We start from the raw sequence: 16,455 nt of genomic DNA, 5'->3' as shown, positions 1-16,455 counted from the left end.
TCCTGAATAACTAAAATAATATGCTTAATTTCAAGTGTAATTTATAACACTCCTCAGCTTTCTGGAAATGGTATGCATGAAGAGAATATCTAGAGCTTGACATTGATGTAAATCAGAGTAACTCCCTAAACTTTGACAGCAACCGGGATCTAGTTTTTTGCCTCCTAAAGAAATGTTATCCCCAATCCTCTCATTTCCTCAAGCTTTCCCTGCTCAAAGTGAAGGTAGTAAAAGTTCCCATGATTTATTTTCGCTTTTCTGTGTCTGCTTGAATCCCTTGAAAAGTTTGTTAAAAAGCACTTTTGGAAATAAAACAGGAAAATCAAAACTGAGGAAGAGGAGGAAGGAAGTTTTCTTCCCTTTAAAACCTCTTTGGCAAGGACCATCTTTCCTACTCTGCATTTTCTAAGCACCGTTTACTCCTGTATTTTGGTTTGTGCAATTCCTCAGTCCCATCAGTAATCTAAATAACTTAAACACAGTGAAAGTTTGGCTGGTTTTTATACAAAGTGCCTGTCTTCCATATGCTCCTCCCTTTTGGAGCCCCTCGGCTGTGGTGCCATGCGAGTGCATGTGTCCTGAAGAACTTGGTGGCAGTGTTTGGCCACACTGGTGCGGTGGCTGTACCCAAACAACCATCCCAACTCATCCCTAGGCATGACTGGCCATTTGGAGAGGGCTAGGTGAAGTCATCCCCCAGGTCTTTCCTAGCTGTTGCTCTTGGGATTTTGGGGGTGTGGGGAGGAAGCAGTTGTGCTGGAGCTCTACCCAACAGCAGGGTGGCAACCCTGGGGCTTGCTCTCCCAGCAAGAGCTTTGGTGAGGGGTCCGTGAACTCTTTTGTCTTTAATAAGAGGGAGAAAAAAAATCAAGGCCTGACCTGCAGAAACTTGGCTAGCTTGCTGTTGATCACATGATAGGGAACTCAAAAAGGATACAGTAAAATAGCATAGGAATTCCATATTAGATATTCACCGAGGTCTTTTATGAGTGAGAGGAAGATGTGTATAAGCCAGGATGAGCCTTTCCATTTTCATGCTCATAAGAAACTGCACATTGTTTGGTGCTGATTTTCCTCAGGAGAGGAAGTTTAATTCTCTGTTTTATGGACACATTTCTCTCCAAAGAGTAATATTTTATTACTCCATTTTATAACACAAGCAATCATACACTACCTAGAAATATAGAGCATATGTGGAGGAGGGGAAGACCCCAAGTAACCTTTGCAAAACACCTAGGATGAGGGAGAATGACTGCAATGTTGTTCACAGGGTCCTGAAAGGAGAGTCTTCTTTAGAAACATCAGAAGTATACAGAAATGGAGGCATTAGTGTCCATCTATCTTCAGCTGATGTCGAGGAATGATCCCTATGTGTGCTCGCACATGTCAGCTGACCCTGCTCCTTGCTTCCAGAGCACTGATTTCTTTTCAGTCCCCAGAACTGCTCTTTAATTTTTAAAGCTGTTGTGCTGACTCTTCAAAGGTTGATGGATTTCCATTTGATGAATTACAAAGTTATCTATAATTGCATGGAAAAATTTCTCTGTGACTTGTTTTCAAAGTTGTAACAGCATTATTTCTTGCTCTGTGTCTGTAAGGTCTTGAACAGAAGGAAACTAAACTGTTCTGCTTTCAGGTCATTCAGATACTTGTTTTCATTTTTGGGTTCAGGGGCTTCTTCAGGTTGTGCATTTGTTTCACAGATAACACCTGCTGAAATGGTTACTATTTGGCATTTATCTCTATGAGAAATAGTTCTCTTAAGCACTTTCTGAGCAAGAACGGAGAGGCTAGTACCATGACTCTCACAGAGGGTTATTTTTATATAATTATTTGTCCAGCCCCTCAGTAACATGATATCAGGAAATGAGAATGATAATATGACACTATGCTAAGTGAACTCTAATGAAGAAACTGTGTTGGGATTAGTAACTTGATACAGTCTTTTCCTTTGTTCCTGAAGCATGTTTTCCAGCACACAGACGTGTTGGATTTTTCCAGCAGTAGGGTACGTGATTTACTGGGGACTCAGAATTGCCATGTTTCAGAGAAATAAAATGTGTGGTAGGTTGGAAAGACAAGGAAAGACGGTGTGCAGAGACACAGCAGGAGATAGCCCAGCCCTGCAACTGGATGAAGAACCTGCAGGGTTTCTCCCTGCCTCAGCTCTCCCGCACAGATTTTTAAGCACATAGTTGGACCTCAGCGGAAATCAGCCAGGAAAATATTGCAAGATAAATAGTCTGGAGTTGTACGCAGCTGCCATTTGTGGAGCACAAATTTGCTCAGTCTTTTTTACCTCAGCTCGCATTTTAATCATGAGACTAAAGCGTGGGATACAGCCTGCTTGTCTCAGGGATCTCATTTATGTTCAAGTGTAAGATGCTGGGTGGGTTCGTCCCTTCAAAGTAGATCCCCAAGTTTCCATTCCAGGGTGATAGAAAAGCGGGTTTCTCCTGACGGCCTCCACCAGGAGGACTTTGGGCACTCTCCTGTGCTTGGAGGAGCAGGAATCCCTCCCGGAGGCTTTCATGGAGGCTTTCACAGGAAATTACCTTTGTCTCGTGTAGGGGAGCGAGGTATGTGGTCTGGGAGCATCTGTCTGCTGGATACATGGCAGTTAAATGTTCAGTTAAATGTTCAAGCTGGATTGTTGTATCTCACTTGAAGTGTTTATGACTTCCAGTTCCTTCCCAGTGACAGGTTCTGTCAGAGGTGCCTAATGATGGGGAACCTTGCTCTGCACCATAGGTGGGGTATGAGCTGCAACCTGGAACAAAGTGGGGGTTTTCTCTATAATATGTTTTAGACAACACAAGTGCTTTTAATAGGAAAAGTTGTCTGGTCTGTGCTTTGCGTTGGCATGTTTGGATTAATGCTGCACCTTATTTCAGCACTGGGTAGTGGAAGGTGAACCAGGCGTGTGTATTAAGAGGTATTTCTGTTCTTGTTTCTGTTTCCCAGGGATATGAAGCTGGATGGTGGACGCCAGTGCCATTCTACTGGAGTGTGTCTGAAAGAGATAATTGGTCTTGAAGGTGTGGAGCTTGGAGCAGATGGGAAGGTGGGGATGCTTCAGTTCCTACTCCCTTTAATTTTATGTTATAAGGGAAAAAATGGCTTAACTAATAATGAGCAGAAATATAAATTATAACTAGCAGTGTAACACAGTAGTTAAAGTGCAGTATGTGCAACTGTAAATAAGCTTAGCAAAAATTCATGAGGACTGCCAAGCTGTCAATGCAAACAACTCTGCATCCTTGAAGAAATTTGCCTCTGGCAACATCTAAATCTCCAAAGCATTACTGAATTACACAGCCTTCCCCTGGCTCTAGCGGGAGGTATCACTGCAAAGTATATTGTCAGGAGTTTGAAAATAATTTCTGGTAAGAGTTGTAAACTGTAATTCTGTTTGCTTTCAATTGTATTTAATAAAATTTTGCTTAACAATATGTTTTTTCAAAGAGCAGGAAAATAGTAGCACAAATCTGATGAGTCTTTCAAAATCCCAAGAGTTCATTCACTTGAATAGAATAAGCAATTATGAATCTTTAGGGAAGTGATCCATTTTAAAGAAATATGTAGTGGAGAGACATTTTTAATCATAAAAGAAAACATTTCTTGCTGAAAGCCTGATTTACTGTCTACAGTTCAGTTTACCCAGTCTGCTGTCATATATGCATTTAAAGGTCCTAGGTCAATGCTGCTACACATGGTGTGCTCACCTAACCAGGTGTCAGGCCAGACCACAGGCTGTAAATTCTTGAGGGCAATCTGTCTGCTTATAAATAAATGAAAGCTCACGTTTTATTTGATACCTGTTCTGACCTCCTCATAAACCAGTCTAGAGTCTGAGACTCATTTTTTTTCTTCAATACAATGTTATTTTTGGAAAATAAGCGGACAAGAAGCAAGGCATAGCCTATTCCTGGCCAAAGGTACAAGCAGAGAATCAGTGCACTCTAAAAATAATTTTGTCACAAGTCACTCATTCATGCTTAGTCCATGTTTGGGGGTAGTAAATGATCTCCTACAACCATTACTGTGAACTGGAGCTCACTTGTTACACCGATAAGATTCTACCAGATGAAGTCCTAAAGAAGGAAAATAGCAGAGAAAGTGCTTAAGTTAACAACCTTCAAGTGGTTTGCCTCTGGCATCTGTGTGCTGAAGGACCCATATAGATGATGATAGTTAGTAAAGAAGCTGCTGAAATCTGCTACAGAGAAGGCCCACTGAAAAAAAACTGACCAAACTGACATATTTTTAAATCTGACCCTTGAGTAGGATTTTGTAAATCCAGTGTATTAGAGGTTGTGTGTGTGTGTTTGTTTTGCTGAAGAATTAATGCCTTTGCAAAAGCATTTTTTTGCATGGATAAACTGACTGCACTGAAGCAAATGTAGGTGACTGGTGTTTATTCATCTGTGCCTAACTACTAAATCCAGAAAATCCTCCATTAATTTGGGTCCTCTTTCTTCCGATTGGAATGCACCAAAGGCATCCCACTGCAGCCGAGCTGGGCTGAAAGTAACTGTCTGTCCGTTCTGACTTTTTTCTAGACGGTTTCTTATACACAGTTCCTGTTTCCCACCAATGCTCTGGGAACTCGGAGAAACACGATAGATTCCACCTCATCTTTCTCCCAATTTCGCAATGCAAGCCATCGTAGCCTTTCTTTGGCAAGAGCTAACAGCACCCAGGGGAGCATCGATGCAGGTAACTTCTCAAGAAGCTTGTTTTAATATCTGTGGGTACACTGATGATAGGCAGTTATTATCAAGGATGGGCACGTCTTAGTACCAGTTTTAGCTTAAATTAAGCAAAATATAGTCTCATGTTGTGGGTGGAACACAGTTCATTTGTTTAGCAAAGCTCGCTTATGGGTGATGAAAAGTTAAGTAAACAAGCGTGTTGGTCGCATTGACAGCTCCTGATGGCACTCAGTGTGCCTCCTCCTGTCATCACCATCGTTTGTTCCTCCTGCACAGGCTTATTGTTACCTTCCTTTGCTATGGAAAATTTACAGTGGCAACACAGTAGTCATAAGCTGAAGGTGTAAATTCCACTTGTGACCTTTATTAGGCCGGAATGGGTTGTGTTTACAAAACTGGACACAAAACATAAGCCAAAGCACTATATGCTTAAGATATTTTGGCATGATAAATGAAACAAATCAAGACATTTGCATAAACAGATGAAAACTTGTTGCCAGGAATAAAAGTCATTGTGGAGCTTTATATAATTTTGCAGTTCTCTAACCCTAAGTTCACATTTACCAGGTAATTCAAAAGCTGCACGCCCTCTACATCTTTGCAAATCACATTAGTGTAGAAATATTTAGAGTTTTCAGGATTTAGAGCAATTTTTCATCTCTGTCAAAAATCTTGAACAAAGACAGTATTGTGCAATATCTGTAAACTTGTTTACCACTTCTGTTAAGTCTAGAGATTTCTTGATGTAATGAATTCCTTTCTTATGTTTACTGTTGTTTTATAGGTAGTGACCTGGGAGACTTTGTTGAATATGACCCAAATCTTTTAGATGATCCCCAATGGCCATGTGGCAAACATAAGCGGGTTTTAATATTTCCTTCCTATATGGTAAGTGATTTAGTGTAGCTCAGATAAATTTTGGTAACAAAACTTTGAAGGTTGAGGTTGCATTCGGCTGTATTTTAAGAAGATTATTATTATTTTTAATCTAGTAATAACAGCTGTTTGGAATGCTTTGTTCTAAATGACAGTTACTTACCAGGACATGTTAAAACAAACTCGTGGAGGTATTACAAAAGTAAATGCTTTTATTACCACTGTATTTCATAAACGCTTTAGATGAAAGGCTTGTTCAAACAATGCGTTCATTCTCTCGCGTTCAGAGGAACATTTATACTTCCTCGAATTGGCTTCTATTACAAAATAGGAGGATGCCCATTGGGGTTTCTCTGAAGTCATGAAGCTGCGCTGTGTTTTGATGCTTATCATTCACTCCTCCGAACAGCTTTTTTTCCCAGGTATTAATTTCACCATGGGATAGTCCTTCCTTTAATTCCAGCAATTACGAGTAGAGCCTGTATATTTCTCACTGTATTCAAACCCTTAACGATACAGACACATAACTGTTCCTTGCTCTATGCTCTAACTCAGTGTTTTCTGTGGTGAGACACTTCTGTGCCTTTTCTTGGTTGCATCACACCTGTAGACTTCAGTGTGCTATTTTGGCAGGACTGCTGCAAGATGCAGTGCAGTCATACACATGCGAGCAGGTATCTGTCTGGATTATCCGGAGTAGTAGTAGGCAGTAGAGAAAAGATTCTTGGTTTTTTCCCTGAAGCACTGACCTAGTACTCTTATCTACTGACATATAAAGTGTTGTCCATATTCTTGCTTAACTTGGAGCAGAAGATATTATTTAAGAAACTACTAATGTATGTAAAGATACGGTCTTTCTATGTTCTCGTCTGCCCTCCACCCTGGGGGTAATTTTGCTCTTGAGTGCTCCTTCTTCAAAATGAATTTTAAGTGTTTCATGTAGATTGAAGATTATCGCTGTGCTAGCAGGAGTGTTCAGCCTGTTGTACACAGAGGCTTAATTGAGCTCCAAGGTTGTGTTTATGCTAGATTTTCAAATGGGAAGTCCAGAATGTCCTCTGCTTACTTTCAGCCAGTTTTCCTTTAAGGGTTGGCAAGTTATTTTTTGCCTGGCAGCCCACAAAGTGACAACCTTTTCTGGCAGCTACATCTGTGTGGGAAAATATTTGTCAGGTTTTGATGTGGTTACTGTCATACACAGGGAACTGTCTACCCTCAAAGAGAAAGACATTGTTAGCCAACATCCAAAGTGAACATTGCTCTAGCAGTCATGGTTGTGTTTCTGACCTTCCTCAAGCTGCTAATGTGCACCAGGCAGTATGAGTCCTGTAGGATCCCCTGGGATCTTTGATCCCTTTTCAACTTGGTGTCATGATGGAGGTGGTTGGGTGAGTCAAAATAGGGCAGCCAGGATAGCATCCTGCAGGGGAGGTCTCCACCCAGAAGTGGTTGTTCAATACCCTTCTTCTCCATTTGCTGGTTGAGTACAGCATTTTGAGGTCTATATTTGTATTTTTATTGCAAAATGGAGCTAACAGGGAATTTTCATTGTGACAGAGGTATGATTAAATACTTTAAAGGTGAAAAATGGACTTCAAGGGCAATTGTTAAAATCAATGTCATCGTTTATCTAGAATATATCTGCATTGACAGAGATCTCCCTGCTTTTTCTTTTTCTCTAGGTGTTAATTACTGCTGTGTCTGGAAAAATGTCTGATTTGACATTCTGGGGAGGGGGCGTTGCCTGAATTTGCCTTCCAGATATCACTTCTTCAGCACTGCCTGAGGGTCCATGCACTCCCATCTCCCTCTCTGAAGGCAGGCACTAATCTAAAAAAGGGCTGAAGGACATTAAGTGAGGTGTTTCTTTTGTTAGTGGGAATCACAGGAATGTGCCAAGAGCTCTCTTGTTCTAGGATTTCACCTGCCTGTGGTTAAAGCAGCGTAGCTGTGATGCCACATAGGAGCTTTGCAAGAAGCTAAAAAGTGGGTGGTTGTTCCTCAGTGTTCACCTGAAAGATTTCCTTAGCAGCTGGTGTTTCCTTCAGCCAAGAAAAGGGAGAAAAGGTAGTGCAGGAGTGTCCTGGGAGCTTGCAGGTAAACAGGATTTTTCAACTCAGGCAAGGAGGACTTGTGCATAGAGCTGGCGAATATAAGGCCATATTTGCTACGTAGGAGACTTTACTCACATCCATTTTAGACTTTCCTGACTCAACTGGCATTCCCTCCCCCTGCAGTTCACATCAGTGTTAGCAGCAGTTTCAAGTAATTTTCTTCCCCAAATTTAAAAATCGGCGTATGCTGCAATTAAAGCAAATTGCAGTCTGGGGCCATCGAGAAGCCTGTGGTTTTTTCCTGACCGTGCACAGCCATTGTGGTAGTGACAGACCTCAGCCAAATGACCGCAGAGCTGTAGAGCTGCTGAACAGAGACTGAGAGCAGCCGCTGGTCCCGAGCGGAACACAGCTGTAATTACTGCCTCTCTCGAGCCCCGGAGCAGCTGAGGGCGTCTCTGATGTCAGCACCCAACATTTTGTTGTGCGTGGAGAGCTGCAGCTTGTAATTAAAGTTTTGTTACTTGGCCAGGATTTAGCATTAATGCTTGACAGCTGCAAGCTTGTAGATACTCCCCTCACCCCTCCTTATGGATGTCAGAGCAATTAATGGGGGGAAGGTGTGCGAGAGGAGTGGATGCTGGGCTGCGGCACTGACTGCGGGATAGAGCTACGCGCACTGATATTACTCCCCTGAGCCTGGCTCGTGCTTTGCAGGCCAGGATTTCTCCTCTGGGAAAGCTCTGTTGAGGTCTGTGTGAATGCTGCATCAGTAAACACTACAGGCTTTATCCTGAGGCATAAGATGGACAAAATGTGTGGTCCGGTGTGGATTTTACTCAGAAATTTGTGCAACTGGCACTCGATGTGCTCCATTTTTGTGGAGCCCGAGTTTATCATCACTGATATTGACTTTATAGTCTTTTAATTTTACTGAGCTGAATTAGTCCTGACTTGCAGATGAGCTTTAACTGCAAGTCCTCAGCCGTTTTAAAGGAGGAGCTGAGCTTTCTCCTTGAAGACAGCTGTGGGGAAGAAGAAGTGCTTACAGTTTGGTCTTTTTTTTTTTTTTGTAGTGAAATTCCTGGCTAGAAAATATATACACTTCTCTGTCACATTTCTAAAAGTAATACCCACGAATTGCCTGTTAGGGGACAATTCTAAAAGTATTCTTCATTTCCCAACACAAACTCTACGGCTTCTATTAACTGTATTAGTTTTATTTAAACTCTGGTGTTCACTGGAGATATTATTTAATTTTGTGTTGTCTTTGTAGCAGTCTGTAATGTCTACCACAATATAAATAGTAAGAGGTAGAAAAATTTCATTCTGAGGGGTGGGGGGGAGGAGGGAAGCATCATGTCATGGTTAACAGATGTCTTCCTGGCTGATACTGCTGAAACAGGAATTCTTTCGGATCCTTAAATCTCTCTAGAATAGGAACTTTATCTACCCAACAGAGCAGTAATTTCTTTCCTAGAGTATCATGTTGACTAGGAAACGTACAGAATCATCAATGTCTCCCTAGTCTCCCTGCATTCTTTCCAGCAGAAACTCCTGTGCAGAAGTAGAAAACTCACTGTCAACAGCTGACTCCGCAGTCCTGCTTTTGTTGGTAACACAGAAACACAGAAGCATGTCAACTGGCCACTGTGCACTGCAAAACTTGCAGCAAAAGAAGAAAAGCCCAGATGAGTTGTACCTTGACTTTGAGTGATCCTTCTGTAATAACATCCCTGAAATATCCATCTATCTGTGCCCATGGGATAGATGTGGAACTAGGTTTGGATACTGAACTATAATTTCAGTGTATTGTTTTAATTATATAAAAATAAATTGACATCTCTACACCACTAATAAAAAAAGCATGTCACAGAAGTCTGCAGTGCTGTCTGTCAGTCTGCATTTGCTAGGTACTGCACTAGCATCAAGCACAGCCAGGCTGTGTTATTAAATATTAGTCCTCCAGTGTGATTTTAAAATTAGAACTGCTTGCTGTCCTGGCCATTTGGTCTAACAAAAGCCCTGCATGATGACATAATGCATTTGGTCTCTCACTCCCCCATTCTGTCTTTCACAAGGAGCATCAAGGTCAGGAGGACTCCACTACTGCCAATGTCCTTTGGTGCTGTCACCCTATTCTTCGAGCCACTTCCGTAGCTGTAAATTAAGTATCTCCAGACTGCTTTTTTATCAGCTGCTGACCTTGTACCCAAAAGTCTCAGGGAGCAGAGTATTGCAGTGGTGGTAGATAATAATATTTAAGCCCTGTGCTCTGTGCATTTGATGCTATATTTATCTGAGACTCCAATAAGCAACTATTTTGTAACAGTGACACACTGTATTAATTGAGAGTAATTCCAGTGTGTTAACAGTATAAAATGAACTGGCATCCTTTCATGTACTTAATTTCAAAGAGGCAGTTTTGAGATTATTTGCTTTGTGAAATTTGAAATCTTTCAGTTTAAGATCCTTGAATGTTAATAACTTTCTAACGACAGAAACATCTTATTTTAGTCTATCTTTTAATTATAATAAGCAGTCTGTCCCATTTTCCATCACAGTTTTAAGCCTCTGCTCTATCAGGATTTCCCATATTTATGCATCTTCAGCAATAAGTATATGAATTAGGTTACTGGCAGTTAATAGGTACGTAGCTGGTCATCTATGGTGTTCGTTAAGGTAGCCAGGCATTGCACAGTCATTGACTTCTTTTCACTTTTTGTTTGGCTGAGAAGTTACCACTGACCTACCAAAAGTCTGTTTCAGGTATCAGTCTTCTGTCTGGTCTCAGTAAAGTAGATTTATCAGGGGTGCACAGTACCGACAGCTGAAGAGAGCCTGTCATATATCTTTCATTTTATTCACCTATTTTATTCTGGTTTTATCCTTCTTAAGCAGGAGGTAGAGGCATCCAAGGCTAGATCATCTTTTATTGGTTGTGTGCCAAAGTAGGATTTATTTTCAACAATATTTCATCCTGCCAGTCTTTCTAGCCATTTCAGGCATCCTCTCTCCTCTCATATTTATGAAACTATATATACAGCTTTCCTATGAGAAAGCAGCTGCTTGAAAACGCTTGTGAATAACACACAAGCTAAGCTCCAAGTTCAAAACTGCCAGCCATGCAGAAAGTGTGCAGAGTACAGACTTGGGCTGAAGCATTCATCATGCTGTCCAGGCATCTGTCAGCTACCATATATCAAGGTTTTCATTAGTCTTGTGCAATTTCCATCACCAAACTAAAATATACATACAGAGATTTGTATACAGAGAATGTGAACAGAGCCCATGAAGGAGTATTGCTGAATACTGAAGTGAAGTGTGTTTCGTGCAAATAAGCTGTGAGAAACAAGACAGACGGTTGTGGATGACAGAAGTTAGAAACATTGGAGATTACAGTATGAGAGAGACAGTTTGGTAGTTCCCAGTGCCTTGCTCTTGTGTCTGACAGTTCTGAGAATACAGAGTGCTTGCCTGGTAGGGAATAATATTATGTATAAGAAAGTATGTTTGGATAAAAAAAAAAAAAGCTGTGCTTCTTTTAGGGAACTATTTGCAAACCCTTCACAAAATTTGGAGCATCAGTGTTGAACAGTGCTCCGATGGACAATACCAGACTCGTCCTGAACAGACAGTCATGTATTCTCCTCCACCTGGGACCTTTGTTTAGGCAGTTAACTCAAGTGCAACAACATGGCCTAAAACAGAGAAGTGTAAATGCTGAGCAGAGAGAAGGCAGAGAAGGATAACGTTGGGTCTAAGCCCTCCCCTGTCTGATCCCAGCTGGTTTTTGTGGGTCACTGGGCCATCCCAGAGGTTTCCTCTGCTCCATTCTTCATGGGCAAGGGCAGCAGCAAGGGGTTGCTGCTCAGTGCCAAGCCATTTGCGGGATGCATGAGGTGCCCTGGGCTGGAGCCCGACTGGGGATTGGGATTTCTCTGTAGACTTGTGAGTGCTGTGCCCCAGCCCAGGGCATGAATAGCAAGAGGGGTGCTCAGGTTCCTGGTCAGAAACAGTTTTAGGAGGTAACTGATTTGATCATTCAACAGATGCTGATTCAGCATTGCTTTTAAATTACCTCTCAACTATACTCTTTAGGTGTTTTTTGCTGCCTGCCTTTCTGGTGGGCAGGGTCCCGCATGCATAGGATGCATTTCTATAGGCACCAGCTGGGCAAGCAGCAACCTATTATTGCTCAAAGTCCAGCTTCTGCAGCAGCTATGAAGGAAAAAAAATCAAAGGGGGTAAAAAAAACTTGCACAAATCCTTTTCTTGAGAATAAGGGCAGTTAGCTGAGTTCTCCAGCATGGCACTGACAAGACGAGACAGTCGCCTTAGAGCCAGTGTGTTCAAACATGTTGCCATTATCCTGTTACATGAATCAAAACCAGCACACACCAGCTTTCATCTGGATTTCATTATTGTGATTTATGTCATAGAGACTGTTGTCTTGCAGGAAGCAGCAGTATTCAGAGTTGGAGGGGGGAGATTCTTATCAACAGGACAAAACTGGCAAATCTCTGTGTTTAAAAATAGCTGTACTTCTTTACCATTCTCAGTTTTAAGCTGCCTGCTTAGTCTCCAGCGTCTGAGTGCTTTGCTTTAAATGAAAATTTTTAAAAGAGCTTTTCTCCTTCTAAAGAGAATTTAGCTGAATTCTGGCAAATCTCCCACAGTCTAGAGAAGTCCCAGGTAAAACAAGTCGGTGCCTGCAGAGCAGCCACAGGAAAAGGTGCACCCCAGGGGGCTACTGCTGCTGCTGTGAGGCTCACTCCTCCCCCTCTGCACAATTGCCCCCAGAGCTGGGGTAACCCTGGCACCTACTTGTTAGAAGTGAAAGCAACTGAAACTTGCTGTCTGGCATAACTTCTGTGCAGCCTGTCAGCTGAGCCTGGAGGATGGACAGGCCCTCCATCCACTGCTGTGCCCTTTCTGCTGAGAGGTGGTTTTTGTCATGCAGGTGAGGTTCCTGTGTGTTGCATTCTCCTTCTGGGCAAGAGAAGAAGATAACCTGGAGAGAGCCAAAGACAAGTCTTCCAGAAAAACACATGATCACTTTGAGGGAGATAATTAAGATGAAACTACAGAGCTCGGGAGCTCCGTGGTAATGAAGAACAAACAATGGGCATTTAGGTTTGTAGTGAAGCATGAAATAAGCTGTCAGGTAGCTTTGCACAGTAACACTGAGCTCACTGTTTCTAGGATTGCCCAAGACAACCAAAAGTTGTCTGGTAGTAACTGAAATCATCTTTGGATTTAATAGTGTGTAACCTCTATGTGCTTAGTTTCTCATGACTCTGTAAGCAAGAGCAGCATGGCCTGATGTTTCTGTACCTCGAGTAGCAGATGGCACCGGTCTGAATTATATGTGGCTTGTTTCAGTGCCCTCTTATAGCAGTACCAAGAGGAACCCTCTTAACACATAAAATTCCCAGTATATCTGTACATCAGAAGCACCCAGCTTCCTGATGATCCTCTGACAACAATGCTGAGGAGTAGGCAGGCAGGCAGTGATGTTCCTGGGAAAGAAAGGAAAGGAGGAGTTGGTAAGATCTTAATTCTTCTGCTTCAGAGGGCTGAGCCCTGCCAGGTGAGATGAAGCACGTGAGAAGCTCTCTGCAGTGAAAGGCCACGGTGCGTGCATACATCCTTCCAACCTCAGCAGGATTAAAACCGGGCAGGCCCACGTTTTCCATTGAAGTCTTTCCTACCGATCCCGGGAGGGACAAAGTTTTCCTCCCTGTCTTTTCCTCTCTTTGTTTTTTTCAGGTGTGGTAGCAAATTGCCTGCCTGAGCATCGAGGCTGCATATGAATTTCTAACCTCAATGGCACTTCACTGTCTGTCCAGACATGCGCTCAAGTTCATCCGTACACATGCAGAGCAGCAGGGGTGGCTGAACATGTGGCTTTCTCCTATTTGATGATTTCCTATAAGGGGCAGCTTTCCTTAATAGTGCTGAATTTCCTTAATAAATTATTCCCTTTACTGAGCAAAATTTGGACTAGTGCTTAACACCTCAGTGTGTTGGAGGGGGCTCACACAAGCATTTATACTTAAAACAACTTTAGGCGACTGTTGTGTGTGACGTGCCCAGGAGAATTGTCTGGCAGGACGTAGTGGGGAGCAATTTATCTGACAGATGATGCTTCTCTCACTGCAAATCAGATAGCAGAATGGCCCACATTTTAAAACGTGTATATGAACATAACAACACCCCATGTCAAGAAGTTGGTTTTTTCCTATTGCACTATGTTTACCTCAGATACTGCTGTGTGCTATTCAGGGGAAACACATGCTCTGCTTTCTTTTAAATTCCTATAATTATCCATTATTTCAGTACCACAGCTCCTAAATAAAGTGCAGGAAAAGTGAGGTATGTTTTACTCCCCTTCATGCTTATTTTGGAACCAGAGAACAACATGACTGGATAAAAGGAATTGTCTGCTCTCTGTCTAGAGCTGTGGCACTCTCCTCCCCCAGCCCTTCCATATACTATGGGTAAAGTATATGAATATTTATTAAAAAAAATGAAAACATATACAGTCAGTCTGTTTGGCTGATTTAGATTCCCATGAGGATATGTTACAGCAAAGCTCCATGTTCTATAAAGGCATAACATGCAGCAAGAGTTTTACACGTCTCTTTGTTGTTACTAAAGGAACAACAGAAGTGTTGAGCACCATAGATGAGGGCACTGGCATTGCAGTATTGGTCTGGAGAACCCTCTGCAACATGGGGATATTCCTTAGGTTGTAACAAAAAGGAATAGGAAGCTCAAAAGAAATAGGTTGTACACTTTGAATGTTGTCCTAACTCTTTTGCCCACTGTCTAATTAACGACAGCATTACTGTTTTGTACTCCACTGAAGTGACCTTAGCCATGTGGGCTAATTACCTATTTTATCACAAATGTATGCTATGGCAGTCAAGAATTTGTACCAGCATTTTCTTTGAAGAATCAATTTGAGAGAAACTTAGTATGTCTCAGAACCTCATGGAGATATGCACACCAGCTCTGGTCATCAAAACAGTTATTATGATGATTTTTTTGTTGTTTTTCAAGACTTTTCAGGTAGGTTTCCTCCACCCACATTTATCTTAAACTCACTCTTCAAGGACGCTAATGAGGTGTGTATTGTTCAAGAATTATGTTGAAGGTCACTTGTTTTGATGGAGCAGTCACAAATTGTTGCCTTAATTCAGATCTTATTTTCCTATGGCCTGAAAGCATCGGGACTGACTAGCACTTGTTTGGTATTCCTTGCTTCTGGGAACTGAGTGATCTTGTTTTTTACAAACTGAAAGAGTAATTCTCTTTTGACGTGTATTACAGACCACAGTCATAGACTACGTGAAGCCATCAGATCTCAAGAAGGACATGAATGAGACCTTTAAGGAGAAGTTCCCTCACATCAAGCTAACCCTCAGTAAAATAAGAAGGTACGTTTCAAAGCTCAATAAGGCTGCAATGTGACGCAGCTGTCTCACATTTCAGTGCAATTCCTGCTGTACATGAGGGGAAGCAGAGCACTGATAGATCTTCCAGGAGCAGTGACCAGCAGAGGTGCAGAGTAAGTCAGATGATTGCTTTGGTCAGTGGGCTGAGTAAACAGGATAGAGGAATGTACAAACATGCACCAATCAGGTGTCAAATGCTAAATCTAAGGGATGAAGATGAGAGCTGGGCATGCACTATACTAAAATACCCAGAAAAATAACACAACAGAGTCTCTAAGCTTATGGCACTTAGCTTAAAAGAGACTGAGGAAAGAGAAGTGCTGACTTCTATGCCTTGTGGAGAAAGCATGGTCTGAAGCAAAACGAGTGGACAGCTTCACAGCAAAGTTGTAATATTTCACCTGTTTCCAGTGTAGCAGGGTAGGCATACTGCTCCACTGAAGTAATGACAATTTCCTTTGACCCTAGTGGCCAGAAGGAAACTTGAGCCATGTTGCTCTGTAACCAGACAGTGCTCTAGTACATGGAAAGACTGGCAGTTTGTATTTGACCAACCATAACCAGCAGCAAAGCTGCATATAGAGCACCAGTAATAAAGCTGTTTTTACTAAACCAATTGTATGCAGCATAAGACCTCTGATGAAATATTGTAACTAAAAATGCCGAAGCTTTTCAGTTACTTTTCTAGTGGAGGGGAAGGGTGAGATGGTGAGATCAAAATGTGCCATGAAATGAGCCCACAAAACAGAGCATAAAGATATCTGCCCAGTAAATTATTATTATTTTCCCCTTCATTTGACTAAGCAGGAATCTCCGAAAAGATGACAGGGTGAAATGCGAAACGCTTTAAAACTCAGTTCACATCATACTTGTCTGGTCTCTTTACTCAGCTTGAAGAGAGAAATGCGCAAGCTTGCTCAAGAAGAATGTGGTTTTGAAGAGCCCACAGTGGCCATGGCCTTTGTCTACTTTGAGAAGCTCGCTCTCAAGGGGAAGCTGAACAAGCAGAATAGAAAGCTTTGTGCTGGAGCTTGTGTTCTTTTAGCAGCCAAAATTGGCAGTGACCTCAGAAAACATGAAGTCAAGCATCTTATAGATGTACGTATCCATAGGTTTCCAATGTTCCTTCTACATGAAGTGCCAAGTGTGGTCTATGCAAGCCTGCTTGCCAGTGGACTTGCTCTCCTTTAGGTTTCCAGATGTACGGCCAGCTAAATGTACTTTTTGTTACATGTTTTTGTGGCAGTAGTAGTGATCATTGTCACTGCAGAGGCATGGGAAGCTTGTTTGATGTGATAGAAGGCCCTGGTGTCAGATTCTGTGAGGTCTGAGAGGCATCTGACCACT

The 16,455-nt window shown here is 42.0% G+C and overlaps 1 protein-coding gene across 3 annotated transcripts in view; it reads left to right on the top strand.

Moving 5' to 3' along the window:
- Positions 1-16,455, top strand: part of CABLES1 (Cdk5 and Abl enzyme substrate 1) — a 73,721-nt gene that overhangs the window by 52,761 nt on the left and 4,505 nt on the right. For 2 of the 3 annotated variants that reach the window (XM_064655219.1, XM_064655210.1), the window contains 5 exons: positions 2,965-3,064; positions 4,563-4,719; positions 5,500-5,603; positions 14,984-15,090; positions 15,999-16,206. In XM_064655219.1, the coding sequence (XP_064511289.1) occupies positions 2,965-3,064; positions 4,563-4,719; positions 5,500-5,603; positions 14,984-15,090; positions 15,999-16,206 (676 nt within the window). The remainder of the gene's footprint in view (positions 1-2,964; positions 3,065-4,562; positions 4,720-5,499; positions 5,604-14,983; positions 15,091-15,998; positions 16,207-16,455) is intronic. The other variant, XM_064655229.1, reaches the window with a different exon arrangement.

The sequence above is a fragment of the Pseudopipra pipra genome, chromosome 1 (assembly GCF_036250125.1).
Source record: "Pseudopipra pipra isolate bDixPip1 chromosome 1, bDixPip1.hap1, whole genome shotgun sequence".
Classification (NCBI taxonomy): Eukaryota; Metazoa; Chordata; class Aves; order Passeriformes; family Pipridae; genus Pseudopipra; species Pseudopipra pipra.
This window is presented reverse-complemented; position numbering and strand designations above follow the sequence as displayed.